The sequence below is a fragment of the Perca fluviatilis genome, chromosome 19 (assembly GCF_010015445.1).
Source record: "Perca fluviatilis chromosome 19, GENO_Pfluv_1.0, whole genome shotgun sequence".
NCBI classification, from domain to species: domain Eukaryota; kingdom Metazoa; phylum Chordata; class Actinopteri; order Perciformes; family Percidae; genus Perca; species Perca fluviatilis.
Window position 1 is genome coordinate 4047884 of NC_053130.1, and position 18831 is coordinate 4066714.

The window sequence follows — 18831 nt, forward strand, 5'->3', positions numbered from 1 at the left end:
GATTTTAGATCTGCGCAGAGTAACTGCACAGCCTGTACTTAATGTACACATCTATTAGCACAGCATGTCTTTTATGTTCTCGCTTTATCACACAGTCACATTTTGTAATTATGTGTATACGTATGTATCACCGGAAACCCAGCAAGTTGTCTTATTGTCTGACAATATAGCCTATAATTAACTCTCAGACACATGATGCAATGTGTTTAAGTTACCTTAGGAAAAATACAAAGAATACACAAATTAACTTGTAAAATGCTCAGGTGCAAAACCAACAAACATGATAGTGCCTTAACTCACATATTAAATGTCTTTAAAGACAGTGCTGTATTTATCGCACTATAGAAAACCTTACCAAATCTAAAGTCTGCACACATGTTGTATGCATGCGTCATTGCATGCATACTAAAAAAAAACACACATGAAGTCGCATGTAATTGATCACAGCTAGCTGTCCCTGTCCCCCTCCCACTTCAGTTACACAGCCTGTAATAGAAACTTTCTAGTTCCATCACAAAACTCCTACCAACTGCGTCAGTCGTCGTCCCAGAGTCTCACTGGAGTAATAACTTAATGGAAATAACTGCTAAATGTATACTGTAACAGCCAGGCAAGGCGAAACAATTATTCTTGTGGCTTAAGATCTACCCAAGGAGGTCTTGTATTTGGAAATTTAGCTTGCGTCACCAGTTGTGGTGGAGTGTTTTGACGGAATAAGAATCCTTGGAATAAGAACTTGCCAAAATAACTTTGGGTAGTTAAGTGTTCACTGTTAAATGACTTGACTTTGATTTATAACCAAATGACTGACGGTTACAAAGCCAACATTTAACTGTGTCATATTTTGGAAAAGAACATGCATGACATTTGCATGTAGGATGAGTAAATGTCAGAGAATCTGCATACTATTACTAATATTGTGTTTTTTGAAGACCCTGAGTTTACTATAATACGGATTTCCCCCCACCGTATAAAAAAAACGACAAAATGAAATGACATTTTTATTTAGTTATTTTGAAAACGAGAATTTGTACAGTAGGTTTATTATATGAGCTATTCAAAGCCAATGCTACTTTAGGGTAAGAGACATGCAGTATGTTCGCCAGTGGGGCCTTTTAGATCATCTGAAAGTGATTGGTACAGAATATTTCATCCTTTACACACACACACACACACTCGCTCTCTCTTTCTCTCTCTCTCTCTCTCTCTGTCTCTGTCGGGATCTGTCTGCCAGCAGGATCTTGGCCTATCCTTGATCCTGCCGAGAGTCAGCAGGAGCACAGACAGAGAGCAGGTTCACCGCTGATTAATGGGGCAACGCCTAATAGGGCCTCACAGATGTCAAGGAGAGAGTGAGAGTCCGAGAACACACAGACAGACACGGACAAACAGTGAAGTCCTCAAACCCTTTAGCCAGTTTTGCAGATTTAATTTTTTTTATTTTAAGGGAAGTCAACTTAAAGCAACCCATCCATCTCGCTCAGCTTCGCTCTTTAGCTCTTCATTAATTGCATACAGTAGCCGAGTATTTATGGTGCGTGAGTTTCTGTTTGGCTGTGCTTGCGATGCATCGACGCAAATGTGGAAGAAAGGGGGAAAGTCATGAGAGTATACCACATTTAAAAGAACTTGTTTTATGGAGCTAAATTAGATTTTCTTCAGTAACTTTGACTAAGCAAGTTACATCTGGAAATTGTTGGTTTTGTTTACTGCTGCATCAGTGATTCTTGATAGATTATCTGAGTATAAGTTCTTTGAATATGAGACCATATGTTCTAGACAGCTGGTCATCACACAACATTAATTAAGTTTAAGCTTTCACATGCAAACAGTGTATTCTTGACATTGTCATATATGAATGTAAATTTGTAGGCTAGCTCTCTTCAATTTTAGGCAGGTTACTGTGGAGGTGTTTAATAGGGAAAACATTGTTCATCATTGTACCTGGATTCAGACATGCCCCTTCTGCCCTGTCCAGTTACGCTAACTCAGTAGGGGTTTAACATTTGACAGAGATGATTGATTCCATGGTTTTGAGGTCACAAGTGTCTTTTCAGTAAAGTTGGGAATGCAAAGAAACTAAAAAGTTTCTGACACTGACTATTTTTTTTCCTGAAACATGTAGTAGGTTAAATTTCTACACCTGCTGGCAAGTTATACTGTACAGTATACTTTGTGCAGGCCGACACAGAAAATTAGTTCTACATCACAACTGGCGATTGGTTGATGTCTATGAGGGGGCAGTTCCAGGGAGTCCAAACGTTGCTGGTACAGTTACGTGTGAATGAGCAGTGGAAAAGTAGGCTAACGTAGGGTTTTGTGGTTATCCAACAGTGGAGTTCCATAAGGTATAAATGGTGACATTTTTGGACAAATTCATTTATGGTTTTATGTTAACTTTTTAATCTCTTGATAGCATTTCCACCTAGGGTTAGGGTGGTGCTGTTGTATTGGATAACATCACATTGTTAGGTGTTGTTTTCATTGTGTCCACTCCATGGGGGGGGACAATATTATCATGGCCTCAACACTAGAATGCAGAATATGACCTCATAGTCAGTTAAGGTTCTTAAATGCAGTGCCTTTTCTGTACGAATACTCTCTTCAGCACTTAAGTAGAATATTTGCAACAGTCTTGTGACCTCAGAGGACACAACCCTTAATGCTTCTGGAAACCACACCAGCACTTTTAAACACAATTTAGGCAATTTAAACAATGCTCCCACAGCTTCCATTTGGGTTATATATGGGTTTCATTCTTTCGGTATGTTCCTCTTGATACTTTTAGTGGCTTTCCCGCAGAAGGAAAGTCTGTGACTCCAAAATACACCCTCTGTGAACAACACAAAAATGTATACAGTAATATGGATCTTCAAACACACACAGCCCATTGGTTTTAAACATTGAACACGAATGCAGCAGGGAGTCATGGAGCTCTTGGGGTCTAACAGCTTGATAAATAGACTCTGCTGTACACCACGGTGGCACCAGTGGCACTTTGTATCCAATCCCATCAGGACCTGAACTCTATCAACTGTTAATGCTTTCTTTCAAAAATGATAACCTTAAACCCTATTCCATTCCATCTCATTAGTGTCTCAATATGTCACGACAAACTCAAAATCTAACTGAAAAGATAGTTATTTCATTCAAATGTGTACCATGTATAGGTAGGTTTGTTTTTAACAAAGTTCTTTCTTTTCTAAAGTCTCACATTTTCAGAAGGAGTAAACGACGACCAACACACAAGGTACATATTTTTCTTTTACAGAACCGCATCATGTTTTCACCCTTTCATACTCATAAGCATACAACCAAACATTCCTCATTACTCATCATCATTATCCACATTAGTATAGTTTAAACCAGATGGCTTACCCATCATGAATAAGTCACATTATTTGGTAAAGGAATTTATACGGGAAGTTCAAGTATAGCAGCAGCGTAATATAAGCATTAAAAGCAGGCCTGAATCCCTAACTTTCCTCACAAATCCAGCAGAGAATACTGGGAAAACCTTTCACGCAGGAGACAGAGTTGTTGTCCTTCAACAGTGTTTTCACCTCCAGTTCCTTCATTGGCTGCTAGCCAACAGTAGATGCAAGAATGAATGAGTAACGGTGAGGATATGATGCATAACACTGCATGTGTTCATCCAACCTTTTTTCATCCAAAAACAGATGGTGTAACTGTCATGCTCTCTCTCTCTAGAGTTGAGCGAGAGAGACTACATTTACATGAACATAATTTGATTATGGCCAATAACCAGAGCAAGGCATTACAGCAATGAGGATGTTTTATATGGGATGCTTGTTAGAGCGTTCCATTAATTTACCCATTTCCATGTTATAGAGCAAAGTGACTAATTCCTGAAGACACCCCCTTCACATTATTCCTCAATGTCACAGAGTCCCTCCAGCATTCGCCCTCAAAAACAAATATCTTCCATGATGCTTCTGTGGTATAGTGTAGAGCTGGTCTCCAGTCTTATTTTTTTCTAAAAGATGGGGGGAAATCACGTTTAAAGAGAATGTTGCAGAACTTGGTATCCATTTTTTCAGATTACAGCTTGCTTTGGGTTGCAAAACAGTTGCTTCATAGTTGGATAAGGGTTTATATGGTATAATGGCATTCAGTCATGCAAATAAATTAGGAGTATCTTACTCATTAACGCATTAACATTAAATCATAGTGTGGCTGTGTAATGTGCTCCACCTTGCTTGTACTTCTGCATTATTTTATTAATTAATTTATTCACCACAGACAGTGGACATTTATTAGCATTTCAGTTTCCACCTCAGTGGAAATGTGCCCGAGTTAGCTAATAAGCTTATTTTCAACTGTAGTCCCTGGGAAGGTTATATAATGTCCTCAATACTACAGGACACTCAATATAATAAAATACATGCATACACTACAAAATTAGCAGAGATGATGTAGCACAGGGCTGTCAAACTCAACTTCCCTAAGGGCCACACTAGAAAATGAGAATCACATCAAGGGCCAGACATGTCGAGTTTATTGCTTTTATGTCATGGGAAAAGTCAAATATCTTTTACTGTATTATTGCATGTTTCATATAGTCTTCTCACTTACAGTTTGGTTGACAAAAATGACGAAGAAAATGCAAAAGGTTTTGAGTTTGACACGTGTGATGTAGCATGATTAATCATTATTTCAATTTTTTTTTGCTTAAAGCCATCTCTAAATTATATGTTTTAATGGTTATGTAATGGGTAGTCTCGCTTTGCCAGACCCTCCTCCAAAGCGCGCTGACGGAGGGTCTGGCTACTCCACACAGCATTCGGGTATGGGAGGAAGACGTGCTCTGGTTTATTGAAATGTCTTTAAACCAATCAGAATTGTCATGGGCGGTGCTGAACTCCGCACAGAGACGCTGCAAAATAGTCGTGCGAGTGAAAACTCCGATTGGACAGATAGTGTAGCTAGCGGTCTCAATTTACCCTTCAGAGATCTGAGGAGCAGTCAACAATAGTTCTCAAAATCCACCGGATTTAAAATTCCAACACAAAGAAAGTAGAAGGAAACGGGAAATACATGCATCCGGCGGAATTTCCTGCAGCACCGGAGCAATCCCGGAAGTGGAACGCGAAGGATATAGACTGGGTAACGGGTGGCTTTGAGAAGACTGTTTGCCCAAACCTGCTATGTCTTTATTGTACAACACAGTCTCCTTAAAGATGGCAAAATCATCAAAGGATGATCAAAATTATATAAATTGCTCATTTGTACTATGTGGCAATTGTAATAGGTGTTGGTCATGTTTGTAAAGGGACTCAATTGGTTTCAGAGTTGTCATTCTTGCTTAGCTTGTAAGACGGTATGTTATGTGTGACAAGATGACCGCATGCATAAAGAGGCTTGCTGCCTCCGTAGGTAGATATGGTCTTATATGCCTGCAGTTAGCCAGGTTGAATTTGATGGTACTGGCCACCTTTAAAACATGCTTTCTGAACGATAGATTTAAATCTAGGAATTTATTGAATTTACTACTATAGTCCTGCCACCCCCATCCCACCCCAGTCTGTTGTACTTTGTATTGTAATGTCAGATGAGTTTGTGGTCTTGTGTTATGTGTATGGGTCTCGTGATTGTTTTGTCAGAAAAAAAAAAAATTTAATCTGGAATGATTCCAAGGTATTTAAAATCAGACACCACCTCAAGCTTTTTTTCCCCTTCAATAAAAACATCAGGTTGGTGAGTCTCTGAGGATTCATGTGTGGAAAAACTGACCGTTTTGTCGTGTGAAAATGTAGCCACTGAGAGCAGAGTTGGTGTCTTAAGTCTTCCATCAATTTCCTCTCTACACAGCTTTATTTTTTTTATATATATATTTTCACCAAGTGGACTAGAGAGTACGTGGGTGAAGTGGAGCTTTGGTCTGCGTGCTGATGTAGCCACAGACTGGTACAATCTAGTTGTAGCCTGATCCTCCCTTCTACACGGGGAGGTCAGAGTTGAGGCTGAGCCACAGGGCTGTGCTCCTGGAAATTGGTGGGATTCAGTTCCTTGTTCAAGGACACTTGAGCGGATAACTCAGTGACGAAGTTTCAAAATGATTATTACAGGGTCGCTTGTATGACCACAGGCCCACGCTGCTCCCAGCTGAGTGCGGAGTCGCTACTTGAATCACTTCATCCTGTACTACTGCATTTACAGGAAGTGTCCTTGCCAATTACAACTTAATCAAATGTAATAATTGTGGGGCTTCACAGTCCAAGCTAAACACAGCACTGTGTATTAAAGCAAAGATTCTCTATAACTAAAGATTATAAGAAAGCATTACACGTTGCCGCAATGGTATAAAGCAGTAAACACTTCCTGTCCCCTAAATGGGCGTGGCCTTGTTTTGAAGTGTAGTGAATGTCGTGGACATCTAAAGTTATATTTGTATAATTTATTTTCTTTTTTGTTAACATTAGATATTTAAACGGCTAAAAGCCATATTTAGCATTACAAAAATGTGTCTTTTCAGGACGTTAGTTGATGTTGGATAATCTGTGTTGCCAGATCTTGCGGGAGTTTGATGCTGAGACAGAAACAGGTCTCAAACTAAGTTATTTTTCGCCTAATTTGTGCCATTGGGGAAGGCTTAAAAAAAAAGAGAGACGCGATCCCATCTCTCCTGGGTGAAAGTCCTGTGTTTTACCCAACCACCATCCAACCAACTTCCCTCCACAGACTTACGTCCTTTCATACTACTCACTACGGTGAAAATTCACACGTAATGAGGTCAATGGCGGCCGAACGGCATTGATGAACACGCTAAAAAGCGATTATGCATCTTGATAACACGCCACAACGGCATATGAATTGTCGTGTCATACATACGCCACTTGATGAGATCAGTCTGTGTGTTCAAGTTACCACTCCCATTGGAATCAAAACACTCAGGACCTGCCTCTAGTCTCCCAAAGTGGCGAAATTAACGTGACCCAGATACAGGAAATGACTCTGACTTGGGGCGTCTCAGTTCTAAGTCGTCTCTGATTAAAGTTTCCAATTCTTCTGCAGGATAATTTGCACAGCTTTCTGGATGATGACGGTGTTGTGCAAAACACCTAAACATAATTTTAAACCACAAAAATGAACTCTTCCTATTTTGCGCCATACCACAACGGGAGCGTCTCCGAAGCGGAGCGTCTTGCTGCCCGACTCGCAGATGTTATTGTCTCTACAAGTACTTTACAGAACAATCACGTGTTTATGAAGCTAGTATCAACCTTTCACTCCAAGCACTCCTACGGTTAAACTCCATGTCTTCTCTTTTTGGTGTTGTCTATATGAAAATGATCTGTGATGTTTTGTCAAGCACGCTTCCGGGACTTGCCGTGGTGCGGCTGGTGGATTATCAAGCATAGACTTGAATGGCTGTGATTGCTCGCAGGGGTCACGGCACATCCGTAATACAGCGCTACGTGCCCAGTGGAAAATAGGGGTTAGACTGGTAGCTTTCTCGGGGAGAAAGCTGGGACCTTCTCGGCTTGTGCCTTATGACATTGTTGATATCATAATTGCGTTTATCCAAGTGTCCCGTGTCAATGTTAGTGTTAGAGTAAGTACTAACATTTAGCAAATGGATATGCGTCATTTTTATCTATATTTTATTTTTTTCGTAATTCAAGATTTATGTTGTACTTGTGTTTTTCTTATGAATTATTAATCATAATTTATAAGGATTATTTTTCAAATGCTTGTCACATGAGAAGTGTTTCTCTCTTTCTGCTTCCTGCTTCTAAAACATTGTTACAGTAAATGCAAATTAGATGCATTCAATCTTCTTGCCAGTTGTCTTGTTTTTGGAGGTAATTATATTGTCAGAATGAATGGAATAATGTAAATGTAATTGCTCCCTCTTAAATAGAGTGCTTGTACTTCATCCATGTGACACCCAGGCAGTGAGTTGAATACTAAAGTGGATTCTTATCAGCAGGGTTTGACATCTGTAGGCATCGACCCGGGAGCGATACGGCTTGTTATCAGTCATCCACACTCCTGCACCATTCAATTTTTCTTCATGATAATAGCGTTGGCGGGCTGGGCCATGTGAACTGGCACAATGTGAACACGCTCAAGCAAATAAACTGCTTCAGATTTTACTCTTTGCACACAATCATTTTCTCTTCAGTCCTGACCATTTTTCTCTCTCTCGCTCTTCTTTTCTTTCTGTCCTTGAACCTCTTTCAGTCATTCCTCCTCTCTCGGTCTCTCATGATGCCTCATCTCTCCCAGCCAGCCACGTCTGTCCGTTCAGAAGATGAGTTCTTAATGATTTATTGACGATGTTATGCCTCTTCTTTAGAGGAGACATCGCCGCTGTCCCAGAAAATCTTTCTGAATTTTTAGATTTTATGATATTGGTGTTAGTGTTGCCCTGTCAACAGAGGGGCACCGTGGAGTCGATCAGTTATACACACTGATATACTGTTTACTATATAACTGTTTCTTAGAGTACAACTTGTAGTCTTTTTTTTTCCCCCCCCCTTTCTTTTCTGTTCTCACCGCCTGTGAAGTCCTCTAAATCAGTGTTTAGATGGCTCAGTCATCAAAGTCTGCACCTAGTCATATATATATATATATATAATTCTCAAATGTTAAATACAGACAACGTTTCACTTTACATTACTGTTGCAATTGATAAGATTTGAGGAGGGGAAGTACATGTATGTGTATTTAAATTGAATGACTACACAATTATATATACATGTATTTCCTTTATATATTAAACAAACACCCCTTTTCTAATTTTTGGGAAACACTGGGGAATAACTATAGAATCTGTTCTTCCAAATCTGGCAAGAAAACGATCTACTTGCAGCACATCTTTGCCTCCCACTATCTTCTCTGCATCTTTCTTTGTCCCCAGTCTTGATTCACATTATCTCACGTCTCTTTTACTTTCTCCACACGCTCCCTCTATCATCTCTCTCTCACTTCATCTTGTTTATTTTCTCCCCTACGGTTTATTGCTATCACTTCACTACTCATCTGTATCTTTCCACTTGTTTCTTCCTCACTTGCTCACATGTGTACACACACGCTCTCTCTCCAGCTCCATTATGTGCATTCTTCATATTTTTTTCATCTCAACTTTCATACTTCTCACTCTCCCTTCCGTTCTTCCTTCCTTCCTCAGATTATTTTTAAAAACGTACTCTGAGTCACTGATGACTTCATGTGTTTCTACCTTTTTTTTTTGTGCTTTTCAAAGTGGAGCATGTTTACGGCGTCCACCACGCCCACTACATTGCGCGGTCGGTGATCCACCCTCTCAGGTCAGCTTGTCCCCAACGGTTAGTTGTGAGTCAGAATCGCATCATTTCCTAGAGTACCAAAATATATCCAGGGATTTGTTGTACTGATGCAGGAATATACAGACGGATCACATCTTTTTTATTTTGTTATTATATTTATATATATATTTGACACTTCCTCTTCCCTCCCAATTTGGGGTGGCCAGTTCCTCCCTGTGGTCTTAGCCACTGCTGACTCCCTCTGTAAGTCTGCATATATTCTGGCTCAACGATTGTACATTGATGGGATAAAGGAAACCAGCCAGAAAGTTTTTACCCCCTATCCCAGAAACGATAACCAATGTGAGACTAGCCTGCGTAGGACAGAAAGATGGGAGCATTGCGTCAGAAAAATGAACCCAGGACCCTCTGTTGGTAGGAGGCTGTTTTACCCCTGCACCATTGGGTACCGCTAGGGATGAATAAGACTTGGTCAAATGGTCGATGAACCACAAGAAGAGATATTTCTTGATTCTGAATTTTGGCAAGCTATTGACTAAAGCGATAATCCAAGCGAAAGACCGAGGAATCGGACAAACTAACTGGAAACCTAAGATAGTCAAGAAAATACCAAAAAGTTAAGCACATTCATTTGCGTCTTGCATCAAGAAATGTACATTTTGACTGTTTGATGCGATAGTAGCAAAATAAGTAGGAGAGTAAAAGTTTTCTGGTACATATTTACACGGTCAGTTAGGACTATTTTGTGTAACTTAACTACATTTATCCAGTTTAATTTGAGGCTTCAACCTTATCAGAACGTTATCCAGCAAATGTGAAGGTTAAATCATTTTTTTGTGTTTCTACTGGGTACTGAATGTTTGTTTTAAATGACAGCACAGTAGACAGAAAAAACAGTGGTTGCGATAAAAAGGTTAATTTATCAGCGAAAGAATGTCCTTCGCCGAGCCAGCACAGTGAAGGCTCACATTGCAACACAAAACTCAAACCTTTCTGGGCAAATCATTCTTTGTACTTCACAATGGCTGGAAATAAAATAAAGGCTGCAGTTGTGTAATAGTCCCATTTTATTGGTGGAATAACACTTACGCTTCAGCATAGCACTAACTTTAAACTGACGCATAAGACACAATCTGTGAAGGTCCAAACATAGACTTTTATAAAATCATTCTCCATGAACTCATACGCCACTCATGTCATTCAACTCATCACCTCTCAGACAGCAGACCAGGGAGAAACATGTCACGCTTCACTTGATGAAGAAAAATGCATGTTGGTGAGATTGTTATCTTTGGCATATCTGGGATATAAAAAGAGAGAGGAGAAAATGTTGAAGATTGTCCTTTACTTTCTTCCTGAAAGCCGAAGTCTTCCCTCCGAAATTGTATTCAACTGCGGAATACATATTTGTTTTCTTCTAGTCTTAATGAAAGGTTTTCTACATAAGGTGGACAATAGTGCCTGTCACCGACATAAAAATCTTGTTTGTAAGTGAAAACTGAAGATCAATTGGGTGTTTCTGAGACTCTTCAAGCCCCTGTGGCAGGTGAATGAAACTAAATTGGAGCTTGTTTTCTCTCCTTGAAAATGATGCCGGCCGGTAAAATGGTGTAAGTGCATTTGAACTTTCACAACCTCTGAGGCTGGTGCACAAAGTCTGAATGTTTTTCTACCGACGTCTACCTCGTATTACTGTCGGGCCCCATCTCAACCAGTCATGTCATTATGAAACATTTTGTGGGTGTTATTTTTATAAACCTCTCTGTTCGTCAGCCTCTTACTATTCTGCTGTTACAGATGACTCTGTACACACTCTTGTTTGTTTGTGTGTCTTCATTTTATATTGCCTTGTGTGTTGATAGGAGGAAATGGAGGCTGAGAACAGAAGGAACACGCGGACCAAACTGATGCCAAAGCTGACCCCGCACAAAGAGGAGGTGACAACCAGACAGAAAAACGCGTGCAGACACACGCATAACCATGACCATGTTAAATGTTAAAATATGAATGTCATCGTGATTCATACTTTAATATTTAATTTTCTACCCTAATTGCTAAGGGGGGTTGCTAAGGTCAATGTTATTATGGTGAACAAACAACAAATGGCCTCTGCTTTGTAGGGTTGGGTACCAAAACCTGGCGCCAATATAGCATTTGTTCTCAAACGGCCGGCATCTACCGGCCCGGATGACAGTGCAGATTTCGGTGCCACTTAAAAGCCTGCGCTGCTCTCTGTTGCTCCAAAACAGACAATACAGGCAACAGAAGCATCACTGCACGCATCGCTTGTCAAAGCAACACTAGAGAACTGTTCCCGCTTCGGTCCCCCTACAGGTTGGAAGCGGAATTGTCCATTACATTATTGTCCAGTTCATTCAAACTACAGATCCGCTACCCGATCTGGCAAACCTGCACAATGTAATGGACAATTCCACTTCCAACCTGTAGGGGGGACCGAAGCAGGAACAGTTCTCTAGTGTTGCTGTAAGGTTGCACTTGGCAGCAATTAACTTGAGCCTACCGTTAAACTTTGCTTAAACGCGGTTAAAAGCTAAACGGTCTAACGTTTGGCTTTATTCCACTGGGAATTCCAAGGATTCCAACACCGGGACGTACAACATTCTGCAGCTAAAGACAGAGTGTAGCCTTGCGTCACTTTTCGAATCACCATGGCCACTGCCAGAGTTGTCACTCTCAAGAAACTCAAACTGCTGTCTTACCCTTCTGCCATTTAGTGGTTTTTCTTTTTGTTGTTTAACATTAATTTACTGGTGAAACAAATTGTTGTAATTATATTTTAAATAAATTATTTAAATTGGACCATATGTCCTTAGCAATAAACAAGCTGTTCTTTAATGTCGCCAACTGTCATTTTGTGCTCTTCTTCTTCTCTACTGCTTTGTTAGAATGCATGCATGCACAACTCTACTAAGTGCAGTAGTTCAAAGATGAACCATGAGGTAGTTTACCAAAAAACTAATGGATGTTTACAAGGGACAGTGTGTGATTTTGTGATCTGTGGTTTAAATCATTTGGTCACACTGGACTCCCTCACCAGGTGGGTTTTCCGTATGCTTGTACTGTAAGCCACATGGAGCTTTTCCCGCTGTACACGCTGACAGACTAACCACCGTTTGCTGTCATCTGTGATCAGATCTCTTCTCCATCGAGCCGCAGTGACTCCCAGAGCAGCATCCGCAGCAGAAAGGAAGGAACTCTGCAGAAGATCGGAGACTTCCTGCAGAGCTCCCCCACGCTTTTCGGCACTAAAGGTAAGTATGTCAATGTGTGGCTCTTCAAAGCTTGAGATATACATACATACATACATACATACATACATACATACATACATACATACATACATACATACATATACATATATATGTATATTTCCTCCCCAGTGCATTGTGATGCATTATATTAATTCACCTTCAGCCACTTACTGATAGAAGACAATTACCTGGCCCAAGTGGGTTATTAGAATTTTTGAATTTCACAGATGAAAACTTTCATGCAGCAACACAACGTAGGACACACAATGACAAACCTCATTGTTCCTGCCGGAGTCATTTTGAAGGATAACGCAGGTTTGACACAGTAGCCGGGCAAGGGCGGCCGAGTTCCAGACACTAATGATGGCTTAGAGGAGGAAGTGAAGACAGGGAACATGTTGGAATCAACCGGAGTCATCTGCGAGTTTTATCCCCGGGGATTGGCAGTTTCACTCGGTCAATGAATTATCTCGATTATCTCGTCTGCTGCCATCTGATCCTCTCTCTCTCTCTCTCTCTCTCTCTCTCTCTCTCTCTCTCTCTCTCTCTCTCTCTGTTTTTTTTGCTGCTTGCTGCTCATCATCTTTTGTTGTTATTTAATTTCCTCCAACACCTCACTCTTTTCTTTCTCATTCATCCTCCCTTTCTCTCTGTTGCTCATTCCTTCTCGCCCTCCACTGTTCTTTTTCCGTCCTTTCCCTTCTCCATTCCTTTGATCGCTGATCTTCCCCACCTCCCTGTCCCATCTCTTTTTCTTCCTCCCATTCTTTCTTTCCTACTGTATACCCTGCAGTCTCTTTTTTTTTTTTTTTTTTAACCTGAACAATAAATAACAGCCATGCCAGTGTTGGCTTTACAGATGCTGGAATTTTTTTTCAAGGTCATTGATCAAACGATAAAACTGACATTATTTTTCGTATATATATATATATATTTTTATTTTTTTTATATATATTTTTTTTTTCGTATTATCAATTTCCCTGACGAGACAAAAGAGTGACAATGACTGCATACTGCCAACAAGTTTTGCCTGTGAATCAGAGTGAAATTAATATGCAGAGCACATTTAACACGATCAAATGGTTCACCAACATAAATTTAAGCAGTCAATTAAAATAGATCTTAATCTCTCGGAAGTATCTAATTCAGCATGCCTCCATCTCTGCAGCCAAGAAGATGATGAGTCTGGTGAGCGGCCGGGGCGATGCAGACTCACCAGCCTCCTCTGCCTCCTCTTCATCCCTCAGTCTGAGAGCCAAGAAGAACAAAAAGAAACTCTACCGGCCTGATATCTCCTCCCCCATGGACATGCCCTCCCACCCAGTAAGTGTCATTATACATAAGCCCACTGTCGTCCTAGTACACCGAGGTTTCAGTGGGGGGGGTCTTAAAAAGTCTAAGATTTCAAAATAAAAATGTTAGGCCTTAAAAAGTCTTAAATCCGTACATAAAGCTATAGTGCGTAGTTTCTGTCACCCCCATGAGGAATTCTAAGTAATGACAACAAAACTGTTGGCGCGTCCACATGATATAAGCCTTCCGTGAGCGCAGAGCTCGGAACTCGGACAACCACAGAGTAACCCGAGCTAAAAATCCAACATGGCTGCTCCGTGCACCAACAGCATTGAAAGCTGTAGTAACAGTTATAAGCACTTCTGTCTTATTTGTGTCTCACTAAATCAGTCGTACATGCAGCGCTGTCCATATTCTATATCTGTGGATATGTTGCGCTGTTTGAATGCACAAAAAACAGCGTAATGCATTGTTAACAACTGGCATTGCTGACAACGGCTAACCTGGCTAGAGCTAATGACGAAAACGAAAATCCGACTTGTAAATGGAACGCACTATGACTCGATAAGCAATCTGCTCAGTTCATGGCGTTGGCTGAGCCACTGAACTAAGATGTCGATCTTCTGATTGGTTGTTAAAAGACGGGTCTGTGCCTCTCTAATTACAAGCCTACAGTCATACACAAAAACAAAAATTTGGGGTGTTATTTTGTGTCTCTGGTGCTTCCGCATGCATAAAAACTTTGGGGAAAAAAACCATCCATGGTGTATTGAGTGAGATACGGTTTCTGAATGTGTCTTGTCTTCAGTCTCCGGGTGAGCTGTTCAAAATCTGCTCGGCTTTCTACGCCACTAGCCGAAACGAGGGGGTTAGGGGGCTAACCGTTAGCATGCTAACTCGATCTCAATGGCAAAACACTGCTACAACACACACAAATTCACCATAATCTACTAAATAAATTGTATAGAACTACTTACATGTCCCTGTTCTGCAGGTATTCCACTCAAAGCTGGAAGTGCGCCCTCGTTTAGAAGAAGTCTCCCGGCTAATCTTGCCTTGTACAGGCCAAAGCTGGAGAAACGGCTAGCTAGCTCATGTAATCCTTACCTAGCTACTGCGCATGTGCAACGGACAACAAAGATGTTACAGAAGTTGCGAGGTCTCGCTCTGTACTGTAGCTAAAACAGAGATCTGACACTGGGTGAAAAGAGGTGCTGCAGCAATGTGCAGTACAACAAAAATATGGTGGTTTTTTTTTTAAATTAATCCATGTAAACCTATTCTGGTACAGTCTCAAATTACAATTATGAACCTGAAAATGAGCATAATATGGGCACTTTAACAATTTGTTTTTTTCTTGTTGTAGATAATCAGCAGAGAGCCGGAGGAGAGAGAGAGTGACCATTCGATCATTAAGAGGCGCCTTCGCTCCAGGATGGCTAAATAATGAACCTACTTACATTAACTCTACATCATCTCAACACTATCTTCACAAAATGAAGGGAGCATTTAGCTGCCCAACACCTTTTTTTCTATTTCATGGGGGCTGGAAAGTCTTAAAACATGCCTTCTAAGTTATCTTATTTAATCTAAAAATCTATAGTTTAATACTGTTTTCAGAATAGAGCAAAGTCGCTAATATACAGCTGACTACGTGGCAAAGTGGCAGTTAAAGAAATGGTTCAACATTTTGGATAAGTAAACTGCTGAGAGTTCGATGAGAGGATGGATACCACTTCCATCTGTGCGTTCAGTGCGGAGTTTTAGTGTATTTTTTTTGTTGGTTGTTATCTAAATCTTGAACATGTTTCCCAAAATGTTGAACTATTCCTTCACAATACTAATCAACGTTTGGCTGCTTTTTTTGCTCTTTTGTCCACATTTATCATCAAATGACTCACGTCTCTGCAGATACTCTTATTAAATAGTAAGCACTCTGAATTTGTACATCTTTTACACCTCTTAGACAAAAGATGCTGACTGTTTTTATTTACTTTAAAGTGCAATATTCTCTCGCCATGTTTGGGCTGTGCTGGAGAATGGTTATTTTATTTTATTTTTATGTTTTACTTAATGTGAGGAAGCTATAGCAGTTATGTGGTGTCATTTTTCAGACGTCTCAATGTTGTCCTGTTTGTGAAAGGCGGTGCAGCACCAGCTCACTGGTTTTATTTTCTGCAAGTGATATCAAGAAAGCTGCTATTAGAGCGTTTTGGAAATGTCTCGCGTTGTTCTAAGCAACTATTCATTTCATTTTCATAACTGTTCAGATAGGAAGTCAGGTATTTTAAATGCCTCTGTCATTCACTTTATATTCACTTCTCACTCTCTACCGCACTTTATCTCTTCCCTCGGAACAAACCTGATAGTACACTAAATCTAGAGAATGCAGGATGAAAGCATCATCGGTTTTACTGTGTACTTGTTATTGAAACTCCTCCATGCAGACTTGTTATAGTCCACGTGGTCTGAGTGCTAAAAGCGATGACTGTAGGACCGCTGGCTGTTCATCTCTGTACATTATATTCTGTTCAAGATGAAGGCCTGCTGAGTGTTCTTTCTTTTGTTCAGGAAATAGTTTTTTTCAAAGCTGCCTGAGTTTAAAAAAGAAAAGGAAAAAAAGCTTGTTTTATTTTCTGAAATTGTGCACTTTTCTGTATTTTTGAAATACCTATTTCATACTTTTCTGTCATACCATCATGTATTTTCTCTACTGTCGTTCTATAGCCTTGGAATTATTTTCCAATTAAAAATATAAAACTGCTTCTCAAATGTGGAGATCTGCTGTTTTTCTTTGATTCTTCTTTTTTTTTTAAACACTGGCCAAAGAAAAGTTGCATTTTAGAACCATCCCTTTGGGGCTCTCTAACTAAAGAACAGGGTTACTGTGGGGTCTTAAAGGACAATATGTGTACCCACTCTGTCGTTCTCTGGGACATGTTTTCATGCTAATCAAATGTGTTTGTAGCTTGAAACAAGCTAGCGTGGACCGCTGATTAGCTTACAACGCTAGTATTCGGGGCACAGCGAAAGTAAAAACAAATTGCTATTCATACCACTAAAGGCTCAAAATATCACCACACTTCCATGGTAGCATAATGAGACGGTTTATTAAAAAGAGAGATTATAAAGACAGTAGCATTCTCGTATACAGGCGGCCGCTGTCTTGGGAGCTACTGTCTTTCTGAACTATCTTTTTAATAAACCGTCTGTACACTTACGAAGTTCTCAATGTTTCGGTTTACATGTAGGGACCCTCATTATGCTACCGTTGAAGTGTGGTTATATTTGGAGCCTTTTTAGTGGTATAAAATAGCAATATGTTTTTACTTTCCCGGTGCCCCGAATACTAGCTTTGTAAGCTAATCAGCGGTCCACGCTAGCTTGTTTCAAGCTACGAACACATTCAATTAGCATGAAAAAATGTCCCAGAGAACGACAGAGTGGGTACACATCTGTTATTACCTCCTAGGTTTGTTTTGCACCGGAATTGTCCTTTTTAAAAAGTCTAAATTTTCTAAATCAAAATTCTAGGCCTTTAAAAAGTATTGTGTTCTAGGTCTTGAATAATTTAAACGGGTTTTAATTTTCCTACATAAATATAACGCTACCTCTAATTTCTTGAAATGTTTCTGCAGCGCTTTAGAATTACATTTTTTTTATTAATTATTGCATGGTGTTGTAGTTCTTTCTGTCGCTAGTCCCAAATATATTTTGCTGTATAAGGACTACAGATGATACCAACATGCAGCTTATATTGCAGCCAATCTAGACACCAGTCCTAAAATTAATTCAGACAACGTTTCTGGACGTGATATAGGTCTTAAATTTCATTCATTAACGTCTTAAAAAGTCTCAAATTTGACCTGGGGAAACCTGTAGAAACCCTGAAGAAATTCTTAGTCAATTTAACACTCATACGATTTTGTCGACTAATTGATTAGTTCAGAATCAGAATACTTTTTGATCCCCTCAGGGAAATTTTTTTAGAAATTATAGTTGATTTAGTCGACAGATCGGTTTCTCCACAAACAATCATGTAAAGCACCACTTTAAATCTTGTGTTTAGCAGAGATGTGCTCAGATTTTTTTGGAAATCATTCAGCATGAAAAAAGCATAAAAATGATTAATCTTGGTAGACTCGGACCAAAATGACGGATTAGTCAACTAATCTAAAAACTGAAAGGGGGCGCAGCCCTACTCTGGGCTTTGTCAATGTTGTAATTTATTACTATTATGACCTTTCATACCCTAAATATTAGTATTGGTGATGAAAATAAGTAGCAGTTCTGCATGGTATGTATGTGCATTCATTCATACACACACATTTGTCTTTGGTTGATAAACTGGTTCAAGGCCTGCGATCGCATGGTGAAAATGTTTTGCTACTCTAAAGTAGGCCAGCCTCGGTGGGACGCCGTCACTCTCAAAGCCTGTCGACGCTGATCACTCACGTAGCGTACTAAAATTAGGCAATATATCAATCACCTGCACAACCAGACGAGTAGAACTTTGCTTTCTGCGCCTTGATGTTTGCAATTAAAGACTGTGTCGAGGTGGGAAAGCTTGTTGCTGACAGCGAGTGCCCCCAGGGGGCTTGTGTCGGAGATGAGCTGTTTCAGAGTTGCTTTGGTGTGTGGGCACAAATAAAGACATTTGCATTGACAATTTGTTCAGGGAAAGCCACTAAACCATAACAAGTGAGAGGGACGAGTAGGTCGTACGTTGCCAACAAATTCCTGCACGCTATCTTGCAAAAGATTATTTATTTGCAACGTGTTGGTGCTATAACTTCAACAATGTACGTTTAGCTGCTGCCTCCGTGTTGGGACTTGTGCCCGCTTCTCCAAACTGGGGGCGTGCCAACTGCCATTTACTGTAGTCGGGGCCCCTGGAAGTGTGCTGGGCTTTGAAGCCAATTTGGCATAGTGGCCAAACAGTGGAATTACAACTTTCATGTCCGTCGCGTTATGCCCTCTGGCCCAAAAAG

General features: G+C 40.2%; 1 protein-coding gene across 1 annotated transcript in view; it reads left to right on the top strand.

Moving 5' to 3' along the window:
- Positions 1–16616, top strand: part of LOC120548448 (kinesin-like protein KIF20B) — a 56774-nt gene extending 40158 nt beyond the window's left edge. The window contains exons 31-35 of the mRNA XM_039784706.1: positions 3209–3250; positions 11138–11212; positions 12430–12547; positions 13716–13870; positions 15207–16616. Of these exons, the coding sequence (XP_039640640.1) occupies positions 3209–3250; positions 11138–11212; positions 12430–12547; positions 13716–13870; positions 15207–15287 (471 nt within the window). The 3' untranslated portion in view covers positions 15288–16616. The remainder of the gene's footprint in view (positions 1–3208; positions 3251–11137; positions 11213–12429; positions 12548–13715; positions 13871–15206) is intronic.
- The last annotated feature ends 2215 nt before the right edge of the window (positions 16617–18831 follow it).